This window comes from Panthera pardus, unplaced genomic scaffold (genome assembly GCF_024362965.1).
Source record: "Panthera pardus isolate Hobbes unplaced genomic scaffold, ASM2436296v1 HiC_scaffold_11, whole genome shotgun sequence".
Taxonomy (NCBI): Eukaryota; Metazoa; Chordata; class Mammalia; order Carnivora; family Felidae; genus Panthera; species Panthera pardus.
The window spans coordinates 93,454,629-93,472,049 of NW_026526666.1; the positions used below are offsets into that span (position 1 = coordinate 93,454,629).

Genomic DNA, 17,421 nt, shown 5'->3' on the forward strand with positions numbered 1-17,421 from the left:
ATTCACTGGCTCAAGAGTTGTTAAGCACCTGCCATGTGTGAGGCTCTGGTCCAAGCACTGAGGACACAAAAGTGAATGATACAGACGTGGCTCCCACGCTCAAAGGCTGCCATTCTGGCCAAGGGTAGGGCAAAGGCCCTGAGGCAGAAGTGGGCTTGAACAGTTTGAGGAACGGAAAGATGAGCGTGAACGGAAGGGGATGTGTGTGAATGAGACCGGGTCACCAGGCAGGGCTGCGTCCCATGTGGCTTGTAAAGGCTTTGGATTTATTTCCTGCATGGGGGTGCCTTAGTCCAGTGGGGCTGCGATAACAAAATACCACAGACTGGGTGGCTTACGAACCAACAGAAATTTATCGCTCACGGTTCTGGAGGTTGGGCATCCACGATCAGGGGTTCTGGTGAGGCCGCATTTTCCGGAGGCGGACTGCTGACCTCTCGCCGTGTCCTCACACAGTGGAAAAAGCAAGCTAGCTCTTGGGGGTCTCTTTCTAAGGGCACTGCTCCTATGTATGAGGCCTCTACTCTCATGAACTCAGCACCTCCTAATACTATCCCGTTGGGCATTAAGTACCAACACATAAATTTGGGGAAAGTAGAGACATTCAGTCTGTGCAGTTACTGGAAACTGCGGTTTCTAGTAAACCATTGGAGGGTTCTGACTTGGAGGGTGCCGTGGGGTGATTTCTGTTTAAAAGCATCCTTCTGGCTGCTGTGGGTGGGGGGCTGGGCAAGAGGGGAAGCTGAAGACCGGATGAGAAACCCAAGGTAGTGTCCCAGGCAAGAGGTGGCTTTGCGTAGAGGGCTGGCAGTCGAGAAGGAGGGCAGTGAATTCGGTATGAGAGTTGAGAGTCAACCCAACAGGCCGTCGGGTCGGACGTGGAGAGACAAAGGCAAGAGGTGGACGGATAAAAGCCAAATGTTTCGCCAGGTCAACCGGGTGGATGGGGACCATTTTCTGAGAAGGGCGAGTCTGGAGGAGGAGCATGTACAGGAAGGCAAATCCAGAGCTGAGTTTCAGCCCCCAGGGAGTGGGAGGGGCATGTTAGACACCCATGCGGGGAGGGGCCAATTGTAGCCAATTGGCTTTCTGAGTCTGGAATTGCAGGGAAGTTAGGGGGGTAGAGATTTGGGAGGCAATATGGAAATGAATAGAATTGGCCATCCAGGTCCTGACTTGGCCAGAGGCAAAGGGGCCGTGAAGACAGCAAGGGGGGCAAAGCCACGGCTTAATTCCCAGCCTGGCATGTCTGGGGTCTGGAGATTTGGTAGGGATGCCCCCCCCGCCCAATTCCCCAGCACAATTCCTGGGAGAGGCACAAAGAGCTCACTGACGTCATGGGGCAGAGGTGGGGGCCACTCCTGGGGACAGGGCCTCCTCCCCCCCGCCCCCGTCCTGTGCTTCTCCGTGGCAGACACAATGCTCTGTGCTCTCCGCTGCATCTCCTCTCCCAGGGTACACAGGAGACCCATTTCCCAGCCTCCTTGCAGTTAGCTGGGGCCACGGAAGTACGTCTGGCCGATGGGAAGTGGACACAGGTGGCCCGTGGCACCACCAGGCCTGGCCCCTCAAAACACCCTGTGTGATCGGATGGTTTCCCCGCGGCTGCTGTAACACATTACCACAAGCTTCGTGGCTCCAAACAAGGCACATTTATTCCCGTAGCGTCCTGGAGATCGGAAGTCCGGAAGAGTGTTTTGGCACGTGAGTGACCGCAGAGGGCCAGCTCCTTCGGGAGGCTCTCGGGGAAAATCTGCTTCGGTGCCCTCCTGGCTTCCAGGGCCACCTGCACGGGTAGGCTCCTGGCCTCTCACTCCAGTCCCTTGCTGCGGCTGTCACATCTCCTGCTGCGGACATTGACCTTCTCGCCTCACTCTCGAAGGACCCTTGGGATCACATGGGACCCACCTGGAATAACCCAGGTGAATCTTCCCACCTCAAGATCCTTAAATTAATCATATCAGCAAAATGACTTATGTCGTGTGAAGTAACATATACATGGGTTCCGGGGATTAGGGTGTGGACATCTTTGGGGGACCATTGTCCTGCCTGCCGCGGCGAGCCTCCGGCCCTCCCCTCCCCCACCCTGGAGATTCCAGAGGCCCCGTGTTCTGGTTAGTGTAGCTACAACATGCAAGAGGCTGCCCGACCTGCATGAACCCCAAATAAATTGTTATTAGGCTAAGCCAGTGAGACTCTGGGGTTACTGTGTTACTGCAACATGGCCTGCCCTATCCAAACTAATACAGTCCTCTGTGGGGTCCCCCCGATGACCCTCAGTCTTGGCTACAGCTCAGAGGGGCCAACCCCAACCCTCCCCAGGGTCTCTCAGTCCTTCCCTCTGAGCGAATAGCCGAATGGCATGGGGAATCTTCTCATGGTCGGGTAGAAAGTTCTGGAACCTCTGCCACTGGCTTTTGCGTGATCGTGATTGATGTTGGCTCTGGCCAGGTGACTTGTTTTGGCTAAAGAAGCATTCATAGACACGACAGGCAGATGCCTTGCCCTTGGCTGTGGGGTTTGGGTTGCTCCTTGAGCTTTGGTGAGCCGCCGTAAGAGCATCAAATGTCGGAGAGCCACTGCCCCTGTAGCCTGGGCCTAGAGCAAACACCTGTGGTGGAGACCTGAACCCGACCATAGCCAAGAGTCCAGCCCAGTCGACCTGTCGCCTGAAGCAAAGCTGCCCAACTGAGCTCGGACTAGACCAGCGGAACGGCTTCATCGTGAACACGAGCATACTAATAAATGCGTGTTGTTGCGTAAATTGAGGTTGGGTTGGTTTGTTACGCAGCTGTACTGTGGCAACAGCTGACTGTTACACTCGGCCCCGAAGAGCCTTGCATTTCCTGAGAGTCTCCGGCCACTTCTCGCATCTGGTCGCTTGGACCGAGACAGTAAGCCGCACCTCCGCTCCTCTTCCCGGAAGGAGCGTGCCTTCCGTCCCCTCTGTCACCCCCTCCCCAGGGCCTGTCCTGACACTGGGTGCCAGGGAGTGCCAGTCGCTGCCACAGAACAAAAGACGAATTCAGAGCCACAGACTAAGGTGGGGAAAATTGTTTCGTTTTAATTAAACTGATTGAAGAAGCCAAGACATAGACAGAAAGAGACGAAGAACAGACTGGAAATAGTTTAGAAAAGAAAAGAAAACCGATCGCGGCGAAGTCAGCGCGGGGTGGAGTGGCGGGAGTGGCGGCCGGGCCTTCACGTCAGCTCCAGGACCACTGTCAGGGCGAGCACCAAGGTGAGCCGGACGCCAGCAGGGCCAGAAGCGGAACCTGTGTCAGGGCGGCAGGGAGCGGGGTCAGGATCAGGGCCGCGGACCCTGATGGGCGGGGCAGGAATGGATCCCGGATGGCAGAGCTTCAAAGGGCCCCAGCAGAGTCTGGATTCAGCCACGGGATGCCCTGGGTTCAAATCCAACCTCTGCCACCTGTCCCACCAAACTGGGTGTGACCCCTTCCCTGCCCCGGGCTTGCTGGACTGAGCTCAGGCTCCCTGGTGGCCACTGGGACCATCTAGTGGGGACCGGGTGTGGGGGCCTCCATTGTGAAATGTGAGATCAGCCCAGTGTGGGGAGGAAAGGGCTGATGGGCCAGGGAGCGGTGTTTGGGTCCCGTGGACCGGTGCTCAGGTTGGGCAGGAGCTCAGGGAGGGGGGTATAAGAGTCTCCAGCCGAGGCACCTGAATGTGCTCCCCGCTGCCCTGTGGAGTGGTCCCGAGCCCGGGGGCGCAAGCCCATGGTCAATGGCGACACATCCTCTTAGGGCCAGGGCAGCTAAGTTCTCTGAGCTGAGCGAGCTAGAGTCATTGTGGATGGTGGCAAGGGGACACGCTAGGTCCCTGGAAACCCCCACTGGCTGATTTCGGGGTGCTGAGTCCCCCGTAGTGCCTCAGCACCCATTCCTGACCACCCTTGACCCAGACTCTGTTGAACCAGAGGACAGCCGCCCGCCTGAGGCTTGAGGCAAAGGCAAGGGTACACGAACGGGCCGCTGGGGAGACCGGGGCTGCCCGGACCCTTGCAGATCCCTTGGGTTTTAGCGAGAAGCTCTGAGGGTGAGGACGTACCATTGGAGTCTTCCGTTCCTCTTGGAATATTTGGGTTTTCTGTTGGAAAGGACGGAAAGAGAACCGGCTTGGGGTGACATTCAGAGCTCCGCAAAGGAACCCTCCCGTTTGCGGCACCTGCCGTGTGGTATCGCGGGCGCCCTCTCGGGGCAGCCCAAAGCCCCTGTGCGGACGTGGCATTAGGTCTGCTTCACAGACGGAGAAATGGGGGAGGTCGAGCGGCTTGCCCCAGGTTGCCCGGCTGTGAAGTGATGCGTCCGGGATCCGAACCCAGAGATCTGGCTTCAAGCACCGAACTCCGGTGCCTGTGTGTGGGGCATCCTCGCAGGCAAACTTAGGGGCCCCGGGCCCCGGCCGCTCCCTCGTCCTTGGGACGGCTCCAGCCAGGGCGCCACCCCTGGTCGCCCTCCCAACCCCCGCTCAGGGCAGCGTACCAAACACGATGAGCCGGGTGTGTGTGTCGGTGGAGCCCAGGGGGTTCTGGGCTGTGCAACGGTACATGGAGCCGTTGAGCTCGGCAGGAACCCGCTCCAGCACCAGCTCCTTCCCGTCAAACTCAGTGCTGCCATCCAAGAGGCGGCTTCCGACCCGCGTCCAGGTGAACATGGGCTCCGGGAAGACTTCGTTCTATGGGTCGGGGTGGGGGGAGAGTTGGGTCACAGGGGGAACCATTCTGCCAGAGCAGGAAGGGGTCAGAGGCATGGCCTGGCCGGGGCTGGACACATGCTGCCTGCCATCCGACGGGGCAGGAGTGGCTGCCCGGAACCCCAGCAAGAGAAGGACTCCGGGGCCGGAAAGGATGCGAAGTCCGTGAGCTGGGTCTGCGCTGGGCTCTGGATGGAGAGCAAAACCTTGCCATTCCTCACCAGAGGCCATTCCGCCTCACCGGCTGGGGGACTGAGGTCAAGGGAAGTGTCTTAGAGGGATACTGGTGACCAGTGGTGTCCCTGTCACCTCCCACCACCCTTCCAGATGCTCGGAGTCAGGCCGACCTGAAATCCGTGGACCAGAATCCTCACTGTGTCCCCGACCCGGGCTCTGCTGGGTGTCATCATGATTTTGGGTCCTTTCGGGGCAACTGTAGGGAGAGGAAGGCCAGGTCAGAGAGGTATGCGTATATATGGAGAAGGGGAGACTGAGCGAGGAAAAGGAGGCACGGGGAAAGTGGGAGAGAAAGTTCCAGTCCAGCAGCGAGCATCCTTGGGGGAGCCGCCACTGAGCCAGGAGCTCTGACGATGCCCATTCATCCATCCACGCCTGCCTTCTTGTGCACACTCAGTCCCCGAGCCCCTGCAATCAGTCCGACCCTGAGACCTGGGATTCAGTGGTGGTGCTCAGAACGCGACCCCTGGCCTCGTGGGGTTCACTCTCGGTGTGGATGAAAGACAAGCACAAGGGGCGCCTGGGTGGCTCAGTCGGTTAAGCGGCCGACTTCGGCTCAGGTCATGATCTCGCGGTCCGTGAGTTTGAGCCCCGCGTCGGGCTCTGTGCTGACGGCTCGGAGCCTGGAGCCTGTTTCGGATTCTGTGTCTCCCTCTCTCTGACCCTCCCCCGTTCATGCTCTGTCTCTCTCTGTCTCAAAAATAAATAAACGTTAAAAAAAATTAAAAAAAAAAAAAAAAAAGAAAGACAAGCACAAGCCTGATCAGGGTCAGGTCAGAGAAGCCCAGGGGACGGTGGAGGTGGGGACGCCCAAGAGAAGCCTACCCCACAAACGACTCGGCTGTTAGTGGCAGGAAGCCTGTCCCAGCAGCTGCGACGGCTTGAAGCACCCCAAACTGCCACCCACACTAAATCCTCATGAGGCGGGACTCTGCCGTTATCACCCCCTGCACGGCTGGGTTAACCAGGCCCAGAGAGGGCAAGGGACTTGCCGAAGGTCACGCAGTGAGTAGGAGCCAGGACCAGACTCAGCTGTCTCCCTTCTGACCCGATGCTCCTTCTACTAGGTAATCTGCCCAGTGGGGTTTTTCTGGAATCCCTAGATTGGAGGTACGGGGGGGGTAGACAGGTGTGTGTGTGGGGAAACCATCTCCTCCCATCGGCCCTTGTCCTCCCTGCCTCTTTCCTCACCTCCTGTATCACTTCTTTCAAGGCCCTTTATATCGTGAGCTTGGGGGACAAGACGCCCGGGGCCTTGCCGTCCTGCGCACAAGAGAATGTCAGGGCTGGGAGAGCCACCGGGACCTCTGAGCCCGTCCCCTCAGGATCAGATTGGGAAACCGAGGTGCACGAGTAACAAAGGGGCTTATCCAAGCCACCCACGCGGTTAATTTCCCATGTTTCCTGGGGCTCTTTCCCCCAGACTCATTCAGTCATTCAACAGGCGATTAGCGAGCCACTCCCGTGCCAGGCTCTGGGCGGTGCGGGGGGCACGCAGTGTGGGCAAGCCAGGTGCCTGCCGGCTGGGAGCTCACACTCGAGTCGGGCACACGTTCCACGCACAAGCAAGTGCACAGACGGGAAACCAGTATGCAGATGCTCTGCTCACGCGGAGGGTGAGTGCCGGCCAGAGTCTCCTCCAAGGAAGGTGACATTTCAGTTGAGACACGAAACTCCTGAGGAGGGTTCCGGGGGGGAAGGAGGAGCCAGGTCCCATGGGCACTGAGGCCGAAGGTCAGGGGTCATGGGGGAGAGGCCTCCCCAGCTGGAGGGAGGCCTCAAGGCTTTGGTTAGAGCGCCACACCCCGTGCCTTCTCTGCGAACATCTTCCAGGGGTGACGGCAGGAGAAAAGCTGTGTCCCAGGCCCTGGGGCTGGCCTGGGCTCTCCCCGACCCACCCCTGCCTCCTCCCCAGCCTCTCCTTCCCGCTCAGCTCTCCAAGTGGAAATCAGAGCAGCCCGCAGATGCGGGTGGTCTCCCTGGCACTGCGAAGTTCATTCTCTGAGAAGGAAATGAAAGGACTATTAATTAAACCACGAGCCAGGCGTCTGAAGTGCCACGTGGGGCTGAAGGACGCACGGGTGGGAGGAGTGGGGGCGCAGGGAGGGCTTCCGGGGCCGCCTCCGTCAGCCAGCGCCAGAAGGGAGGGAGGCTGGGGCGGATTCCGGTCTAGCGTGCGTGGCCTTGGTTGGGTCACTGCACGGGGCTTTCCCCAGGTGCATGATGGGAACAATGAGAACAGCCCGGCCTGCCGGCCCCCCCCCCCCCCCCCCCAGTGCTAGCGGCCGCCCCTTCCAGCGGAGGCCTGGGCCTAGCGAGTGAGGTGGGAGGAAACCTCACATGCTCTAGACTCCTTGTTACGCCTATCGCCCCATCCTCAGGGTGCTTATGAGGCAGGGTTGCATGAAACCCATTTTGCAGGCCATACACCTGGCCCTCTGGAGGGCTGCAGCTTGCCAGAGGCCGCACAGCAAGGAAGTGATGGGAACAGGGCTCAATGGGTCTTCCGAGGGAGGCCCCGAGGCCAGGGCTGGTGGGGAGGGAGGGGTGCTGTCTTTCACTCGGGCAGCCAGACTCTCTCCGTGGCTGCCTGAGCTGTAGGTTCCCAGAGGCTCCTGTGTGGAGCTGACCCTGGGGGACGAAGGGGGGCAGGTGAGGGGTCTGTCCTGCCCTCACTCTGAGCTCCATCCTGGCAGCTGCTGACCAACCAGCACCTTGGCGGAAGATCCCACCCCCGCCCCCGCCACTGCTGCTTCCGATGCTGCTTCCACAAGCCAGGCCAGCTGCTGTCACCCTCCCCACTCACACCCCTACCGACAGCCACCAGCAGCTCCTGGCAGTCAAACTCTGTCTCCCCAACCCCCACCTGCTCCTAGAACACAGCACTGAGAGTCTCCAAAAGGAATGTTCTGAGCCCCTGGGCTTTCCCTGCCCTCCACCCCTGGATACACAGAAAGAGTGGGGGTCCAGAGACCCAGGATTGGGGCCTAGCCTTCTGCTCTCTGACAGCATGACTTGGATGTATCAGTTCAACTTTGTTGGGCCTCAGTCTCCTTACCTGTAAGTGGGGGACAATAGGTTAGTACACTTTTTGAGGAGTTACTCTGAAAATGATAATGGAGGACAGATGGGAGGCTATAATGTGAAATGGAAAGTGGTGTGCATCTGTCTAGGGGAGTATAAACGATCCTGATGATATAAGCTGCCCTCCTTCTTATCTCTCCTGAAGATTCCACTGGAAGAACAGCCTTGTGAAATCTCATGGAAAAGCTCCTCTAGGTTTCCCCCAGGAATTCTGGGTGTTCACTAAAACCATCCATCCATTCATCCATCTATCCATCCATTCATCCATCCACCCATCCATCCATTCATCCATCTATCCATCCATTCATCCATCCACCCATCCATCCATCCATCCATCCATCCATCCATCCACCCATCCACCCACCCACCCATCCATCTGTTCACCTTTCTGTCCATCTATCCACCTGTTCTTCCATCCATCCATCCATCCATCCATCCATCCATCCATCCGTCCATCCGTCCATCCATGCATCCATTCATCCATCTATCCATCCATCCATCCATCCATCCATCCATCCATCCATCCATCCACTCACCCATGCATCCATGCATGCATCCATCCTTCTGTCCATCTATCCATCCATTCACCCATCTATCCATCCATTCATCCATCCATCCATCCACCCACTCACCCATGCATCCATCCATGCATCCATGCATCCATCCATCCACCTACCTACCCAACCACCCATCCATCTGTTCACCTTTCTGTCCATCTATCCACCTGTTCTTCCATCCATCCATCCATCCATCCATCCATCCATCCATCCATCCAACCATCCGTCCCTCCATCCACCTTTCTGTCCATCTATCCATCTGTTCTTCCTTCCACCCACCCATCCATCCATCCACCCACTCACCCATGCATCCATCCATCCACCCACCTGCCCACTCATCCATCCATCCATCCATCCATCCATCCATCCATCTGCCCACCCGCCCACTCATCCATCCATCCATCCACCCACCCACCTACCCACTCATTCATCTGCTCTATACATCTAGTTATTTGTGGTTCACCTAAACTGTGCCGATTACTGTGCAGGGCAATGCTGGGGCTATAACAATGAATATAACAGTAGCTGATATTTACTGAGTGCTTACTCTGTCTGTCACTATGCTAAGCACTGGATATGTACTGCCTTATTTAATCTTCACAACAACCCAGAAAAGTATGACTTAATTCTTAGACAGGTGCTTACTGAGTAATATGTTAGGGATCATTCTGAGCCTTGTACCGTGTGAACGAGGCAGGTAGAGACCCTGCCCACACGGAATTTAAATTCCAGTGGGAGATCCAGGGAATAAGGAAACACGTAATATACCTGCAGGTTGAGCGAAAAGTGATGCCAGAGAATAAAGTGAGATAAGCAGCTGATGGGGCCAGGAGGAAGAGGCTGTCTGACATACGGTGTTCAGGGAAGGACTTTCCGAGTAGAAGATCTGAACAGGGGCCTTAGGGACAGACGGCTTAAGAATATCTGGGGCAAGATTATTCTAGGCAGAAAGGAAAGCCGGTGCAAAGTCCGTGGTGGGCCCGAGCTGGGTGCATTCACGGAAGAGTTAAGAGGACCCCGTGGCTGGAGCGGACAGAGCAGAGGGGGGTAACGTACGGACATCGCTGGGATTTGGTTTTAAATATAATGGCAGTTGTGCAGGGAAATGCACTCTTCTGAACACGACTTAGCGAATCCTAATGCGAACACCTGTGTAGCCACCGTCCCAATCAAACTCTAGAACACCCCCATCCCTCCGGAAGGCTCCTTTATGCCTCCTTCCACCCCACCCCCACCCCCCATAGGTACACACTGTTCTGACTTCTCTCACTGGAGAGTTTTGGTAAATGTTCTAGAAGTTTACCGTATAAACGGAATCCCGCAGTGTGCACTCTGTGCCGTCTGGCGTGTTGCACACGGTATAATGTTTTCTGAGCTCTGTCCACGTGGTTGCGACTAACAGGAGTTCATTTGTATTGATGAGAAGTAGCTCATCGTAGGACAATAGCACGGTTTTGTTCTCCCCCCTTCCCAATTGCGGACATTCGGGTTCCTTACAGTTTTTATTGTCGTTGTTGTGAACATTCACCTCCAAACGTTTGTGGACATAATGTTTCCATTTGTCTTGGGTAAACACTTAGGAGTGAAATTACTGGGTCATAAAGTAAGGGTGTTTTCATCTGGGAAAGCAAGTGCTAATCGTCCAACATGGTGGCACGGTTTTATGCTCGCACCGGCGACGCACGAAGGTTCTGATGGTTACACGTCCCTGTTGGCATTTGACATTACCCGTTCTTTCCACGTTAGCCGTTCTATTGCTTGTGCCGCGGTACCCCACCGAGGTCCTAATCTTCATTTTCCCGATGACTAATGATATTATAAACCTTTTCATATGCTTATGGGCCATTCGGACGTATTCTTTCTTTCTTTTCTTTTTTTTTTTAATGGAGTTGTCTTACCATTCGTGATCTGTAGTAGTTCTTTATATATTCTAGATACAAATCCTTTGTCATAAATCTGTAGGGAGAGTATTTCTTCTCAGCCTCTATATATATTCCTGAAGGTGCCTTCTTATGAGCAGAAGCTTTGGATTTTGACTCAGTCTCATTTACCAGTGTTCAATTTTTCATTTGGTGCCTTTTGTGACCTTTAGAAGAACTCCTGGTCTACCTCGACGTCACAAAGCCAGATTCCTATGTGTCGCTTTAGAGGCTTTATGATGTTGGATTTCACGTTTAGGCCTGTGATTCATCTCAAATTAATTCTTGTGTGTGCGTGAGATAGGGGACTGGGGTCATTTTGCCCTTAAGCGTCTCTGGTTGTTCAAGGCTGTCTGTTAAAACAACTTCTCCTTCCCCATTCAACAGCCTTGGGGCCTTCATCAAAAATCAAGATGGACTCTCTCTCTCTCTCTCTGGGTCTATTTCTGAATTCTATTCTGTTTTGTGCATCTGTTCGTCTACCATTGGAGGGGCTGGGGTGGGTGTGTATGTGTGTCAGGATCTGATTTATATCTTAAGCCGATCAATCAGCACGAAGAGCAGAATGGATGAGGGTGGGAGCGGAAAGACCAGCCTGGCGGCTGCGAAATCCAGGTGGGAACTGGGTGGTCGGAGAGGAAACCACCAGAAGCAGCAGGTGTGGGGGCAGGTTCTTGAGGCTGGCTTAGACGCGGAGCATGGGAAAAGAGCGGGAAAAGCAAGCGACTCTGAGGGTTCAGGCTCCGCCAATGGGAAGAACGTAGTCGCCATCTACTGAGATGGGTTCTGGGACCACCAGGCATCCGTCTTCTTGTGGGGAGCAGTGTCTGAGCTGGGGGAGGACATCCTGGCAGAGGGAACAGCAGAGATCGCGGGGAGGCTCTGGTCCGCCCTGGCCTGACCTGCAAAGTCCTGATCAGATGATTGGATTCTGTGTCCCGAGGTCACCTGCCCATCCTACTGTCTCCCCGCCGTGGCCAGAGGGCGGGGTGTCCTCCACTCTCCCTCGCCCCGCCCCCCAGCTCACAGCACGCTCCCCTGGCCACAGCCCCAGCAGATGGCACAGTGGTGAAGAATGTGGGCCTGGGGTCGGACCTGGCTGGCTGACCTAAGGAGAGTTACTCCAAGCCTGGCTGGCTCCCCTCACTTGTGAAACGGGAATAATGACAGCGTCTCTCCCTGCCCCATAAGCTCACGGCACCTGTGCCAGGAGAACTTGTAGGCAAATCATCCTGCGGAGAGCCTGGTTCCTGATATTTATGAGCTTACAATTATTCTCTCCATTCAACAGGTCAGAAAACTGAGGCTCGGGGACCTGAGGCCTGAGATCCCACCAACAGACGGCAGCCAAGGTTGGATGGGAAGCCAGCCCGGGGGTCTGTGTCATCCCCCCGATTTGGCACCTGCGTCTTGGCAGCCTTGCAGTGTCCCCCGCTCCCCGCTTCCCCCGGGGGTGCACACACATGACCGCGCATGCCCACTGCCTGCGAAGGGGCCTTGCCCTGGCTCCGATGGGGGGGCGGTGGGGTGCACGCCAGCACGGCTCCGGTCAAGGGAACCTGCTGCGGTCAGGGAGCGGGCAGGCGAGTCCTTAATCTGGCTTGGGGTGCGGGAGGGCAAGGGGGTGGGGCAGGCCAGGGGCAGCACGCCCTCATCACTGCGATTTTATCTGTGAGCTGCACACTCACTTTTCCAGCTGCTCTCAAGTCCTTGTCTGACGCGTCCTTTCCCCGTGTCGGTGGGGGTGGGGCAGGGCACCATCCCAGGGAAGCCGAGCTTTGCTTGGGCAAGAGGGGCAGGGGACGGCTTTCCTGGGGGAAAAGCGAAGGGGTGAGGCTGCTCTGCCTCCCAGCCCGGAGCAGATGGCATCCTGAGGTTCACATTCGCCAAAGGACAGTGGAAAGCGCGGGGGTCCGGAGAGGGTGGTAGGGGCAGGCTGCGGGTTGATGAGGTCCCAGGGCCTAGCACAGGGCCGGGCAGTAGGGGGAGCTCGTGAGGTCTCCAAGGAATGACACGTGAAAGTGCTCGGGGGCCCGAGACCACGGATGTGGCACAGCGAGAGGCTAAGAGCGAGGCTCTGGGGCCATAGTGTCCACCTTTGAACCCTCCTCTGCTTAATTACTCACTCAGCAAACTTCTCCGACTCACATATTCGCGATACTGACGGACCAAATTCCCCTGATTTCTAGTGTTCCTGACCCCGTCCAGCAAGCTCTCCTGACCTCCCTGTGACCACCCACGTTCCCCAGTCCAGCTCAGCAAACCTCCTTAAGAACCCCGGCCCTGATCTCTGGGCCTGCCCCGGACGCCTCCTTGCCCCACCCCTCCCCACGTCCGTGGTGGCCGGCGACCCAAGGACCCAAGGCTCCCCGCCCCCCAGCTCTGCAGGGTCCCCGCAGAGCGGCACCCACCAAGTCTTACCCAGCGTGACCTCTGCCTGCATGGGCATCGACAGCGCTGGGTGCTTGACCTCACAGCTGAAGAGGGCCTCATTGTCGATCTGTGGGTTGAGCGTCCAGGTGAGCAAGGCACGGACCTCCACGGTGCCGTCACTGCCCGGGGTGTGGCTGTGGCGCAGGAAGTAGATGGGCTCGGCGCTGTGGACCCAGCGCGGGAACTCGCGGCTCACCACCGTCTCTGGGACGTTCTCGGTGGTCGGCTGGAGGAGGACGCCGGGGTCCGGGGTCAGGCTGCGGGCGGGGCGCTCTGTGTAGGGGCGCCCGCCCCGGTTCTCGGCGTCCAGCAGAGACAGCGACCTCTGCATCTTGGTGTCATCTAGGTCACGGTGCAGGAGGCTGCGGAAAGGCCTGCTGTCCTGGAAGGGGCCAGAGCTTGCCTCCAGCGGCTCCGTCAGGGGCACGGCATCGATGGGTTCGCCATCACGTTTGAAATAAACCTGAAATTACAAGGAGGGTGCGGGAAGCATTTCATGACCAACGGTGGGACCTCAGAGGACCTGGCCACAGAATGCCAGTTCTTCCAAGGCCGCCTCCTCCTTCCGGATGGACTCTCCCTCATTCCTTTCCCTCCAGCACCCCAAGTACTCTGAGCCAGCTCAGGTCGAGGGGGACACACACAGCTCCTAGTGGCAGAGGCCAAGCCCACCTCCGTCTTTACCAGCAGGTGAGCCTCTTGGAGCCCCAGTTTCCTTACCTGTAAAGGGGAGTAAGGACAGCTGCCCCGGGGGCTGTCGGATGCTTCAATGAAACAATGTACTGAAACAGGGGCCCAGGGCGCAGCCCCAGCAGCCACCTGGGCTGCGGGGGAGAGGTCTGTGCCCACCTGGGGACAGCATTTGGACGAGGGAGAAGGTAGGAAGGCGCCTGAGAGGAAGTGAGCCATCCGAAGAAGAATGAAGAGGAAGGGATCTCCGTGGGCGCGTTTTGGAGGTTTGCAACCAGAAGGAAGGAAACAGCTGCATGTGTGGGAGACAGCGAGGTGTGGGGATGGGGTGAAAGCAAACATCTTCTCGCTTTCTCTAATGGGGAACCCAAGTTTTGAGAGGCGGCATTTAATTTAATTTGCTGTCTTTTATGTTGGTACGTGTGCCCAGAGGCCTGTGGGGATTGGGTGTATTTTTTAATAAATCAGGTAAATAAATCGATGGGAGACAGGGAGAGAGGAGGGCAGGAAGCAGCTTTCTCAGGATGCTGGTGCAGGTGAGGGGAGGGAGGAGGATGTGGGGGAGGAGAGGAGGGGGGCTGCGGGAGAGGGGAAGGGGGGGGGATGAAATGTGGGACCCAGAGAATCTGTCAGAGTTTATAGCTCCAGCGAAGGATCTCATATGCACATAATAGCCTGCTTTGGGTTTTTCTTTCTTTCTTTCGTTTTCTTTTGAAAAGTGCTTCAAAAGCAGGTTTGTAATTTATACCAAAGAATTCTTTTAAGTTCTGATGTCCCAGGCAAACGTAAGATGCCTGGAATGCGGAGAATTAAGGATCTTGTGTGTGTGTGTGTGTGTGTGTGTGTGTGTGTGTGTGTGTGTGTGTGTGTAGAGAGAGAGAGAAATGTCTTTTACATCTATGTGCAACTATATATATGTGTATATGAATATTGAATATTTTATTGCCATATCTTAAATGGCAGGAGCAGGCAGGGGTTGGGGGTGGGGAGTCTTCCTGCAGCCCCAGGGCCGTGGGGAGACTTTCTTTGTGTCCTCTGGGAAAGAAGTTGTTCTTTGGAGAAAAAGACCAGCTTGTCTGATTTTAGAGAGGCCAGACCTCTTTATGGGCTCCAAAGGGGGAAACTTGGGGACCATTTCCTGCTCTCACCAATCGCTGGGGTTGAAGTTGCCTTTTTATCTATCTGTCTCCTTGGGACCATGAGGTATGGGTGCAGGGAGATGGGCCTTACCAAAGCCTTATTTAAGCACCCCTGTCTACTGCCCCACCTGTGTCTCTGCACACCTGCTTACTGCCCCACTTGTACCTATGCAACCTTGCTTACGGCCCCACCTGCGCCTGTGTGCACCTGGCCACTGCCCTGTATTGGGTTTCTCTGCACCTGTTTACTGCCCTGCCCTGAGAAGCTGGGTCTATCTAGGTCTAGATTCTGGGGTGAGACTGGCCTGGGTCCCCAGGTAACCCCACTGCATCACGCCTATGAGACAGAGTCTGGAATTCATTGTCTCTCACCTTGAACTCTAACCCTACCTATCCTCCGCTCGAGCCCAGCCCCTCACTAATCCTAGTGATACCTGAACTCACAGTGTCAAGTGTATTATACAATTCTCGTGGAGGGAGCCTTCACAGCACGTAGCGTGTGGATTCTCAATATGGGTTCAGGGAATCAAGGGTTCCACACAGATGCTTCGGGGTTCCATAAGGGCAACCTGACCTTCCTTCACTCTTACATGTTTTACACGTGGGGCTTCGTGTATTTCATTTGGACCAAAGAGGTCCTGGTGCTGCTAAAAAAAAAGCTGAAAATGTTAATGTTGTCCACTCCCTAAGCCTCTTTGCAGAAACTGGGAAGCAGAGGGGAATCTTTCTGCTTAAGGCAGGGCAGGGGCTAGAACCCAGTTCTCTATGTTAGCGCCCCCACCGCTTGAAGTGGCCGTGACGATAATGCATGAGCTGGGCTGGCGGACCTCAAAGCAGTTAGGGTGGGTCGGAGTTGGTCCAAACAGGAATTCTCTCTCTTACCTTCCTTCCGGACTTCCTCCCTTCCCTCCTTCCACAGTGGAATTGGAGCTGGAGGGCATGAACTTGAGTCCCACGTCTGTCAAGAACATTGTAGGTGACTCCGAACACATCCCTTCCCCTCTCTGGGCCTCATTTGTCCCCATTCTGTCCGATAAGTGGGGCAGGGCTCTGCTTGATGCTGGGCTTCCCTAAGGACCCACTGTGCAGTTCTGGGACCCCAGGGTCCAGGAAAAGTGGGGTTCTGTGCTGGGATTTTGGGAGCAAAGCAGACACCTCGGTGGGTCAGATGAGTAGATGGGGTCAGACCAAGGCAGACGGCTCAAGGCAGGGGCTCCCACACTCTCCCCTTTATTCTGCAAGTGGAGGCCACGGTGACCTCTGCACCTGGACAAGTCACAGAGCAGGGTGGCCCGGCAGGGACGGAGGAGGAGCTGGGCACTCCAGAGGTACTCACCATGGGCGCTGGTTTCCCTCCGGACACAATGCAGACGAGCGTGAAGTTCTGGGCTTGGTAGCGGCTGAAGGGGGCGGGCATGTCTGCGGCCATCACTTCGATGGAGGTGGGGGGAGCTACCCAAGAGGGAAGGACAGCGAAACAAAGGTTTAGTGGAAGATTCAGGAGGAGATCCCCTGAGATGGGCCAGGTCCCGTGCTGGGTGCGGGGAGCAGGAAGGGGAGGAGGGTTGCGTGACTCCAGGTGGTGTTACTGGCACCAACTGCAGTCGGGACGATGTCCCTGCCGGGCACACGGACAAGGGCTCGGCCTCAAGGGGCCTACAGCCTGCTGGGAAGAAGGGCACGAATCAAGGGACCATACAGTTAAACGTGGGAAGTGCATCAGGTGCCGGGAGGTGTAACAGGAGGCAAGGGGCCCCTGCCCGGGTCTGAGCAAGTTCTGTGACCCGAGGAAGCAACCCAAGATAAAGGACAAGTGTGGCAATTGGAGGGAACAGCATATGCGGAGGTCTGGAGCATGTCAGCCCGGGGCAGGCGGCAGGGGGAGGGCAAGGAGCTGGGGATGGGGGCGGAAGGGCCCTCGGAAGTGTGCGGGGTGCAAAGCAGAGCCGCTGACCGTAGGTTACCGCTTGCAGTGGTGCGCTAGGGCCGGTTCCTAGCAGCGCCTGAGACCCACATGTGCCATTTCCAGGACTGCTCTGGTAGCCTGAGATCGGCCACAGTAGGCAGCTTTACGCCACGGAAACTGGCCACCACCACAAATCAAGGCTTTTTGTGTGTTCTCTTCTCTGCCCCAGCCCCCCGAGAGGGGGTTTCCCAGCACACCACTGGTCATGTGTTTTCTTCTTTGTCTTGAGAGCAGTGGGGAGCCATTGAAAGTTTTAAGCAAGAGCAGCGCCACGATCGGAATTGCATTTTGGACGCTGAAAACACACAGTGTGACTCAGGCTAGATGGGCTGTCCGTTTAGAGCAGGGTGAGGGCAACAGAGAGGAGGTGACTTTGAGAGGCATTTAGGGCCAAGAGCTGCCTCTTTCCTTTCTTTCTGGAAGTTGGTGTATTTTGGCCGGTCCCGCCTCCCACTGGCTCACTCTGCTCAGCAATCACTGGCTGGTGTGACAAAGCCAGGGCTCCTGGGTGGGCACTGTGGGGTAGTGGAGAGGACACCCGTGGAGCCTTTGGGAACCTCTGGATCCAAATCTCAGCCAGGTCGCCAAACCTCCACGTCCTGGGGCAAGTTACCAAAGGTCTGAGCCTCAGTTCCCCAATCTGCTAAATGGGAGTAAAACTTGGCAGATGCAGGTGAAGGAGG

General features: G+C 56.6%; 1 protein-coding gene across 2 annotated transcripts in view; it reads right to left on the bottom strand.

The window, feature by feature from the left end:
- Positions 1-3,039: 3,039 nt before the first annotated feature.
- The window catches only part of IGSF21 (immunoglobin superfamily member 21), a 233,101-nt gene continuing 218,719 nt past the window's right edge, over positions 3,040-17,421 (bottom strand). For both annotated transcript variants that reach the window (XM_053898906.1, XM_019461546.2), the window contains 6 exons: positions 16,109-16,224; positions 12,932-13,406; positions 5,061-5,146; positions 4,503-4,695; positions 4,069-4,107; positions 3,040-3,275 (listed from right to left, as the gene is read on the bottom strand). In XM_053898906.1, the coding sequence (XP_053754881.1) occupies positions 3,202-3,275; positions 4,069-4,107; positions 4,503-4,695; positions 5,061-5,146; positions 12,932-13,406; positions 16,109-16,224 (983 nt within the window). In that variant the 3' untranslated portion in view covers positions 3,040-3,201. The remainder of the gene's footprint in view (positions 3,276-4,068; positions 4,108-4,502; positions 4,696-5,060; positions 5,147-12,931; positions 13,407-16,108; positions 16,225-17,421) is intronic.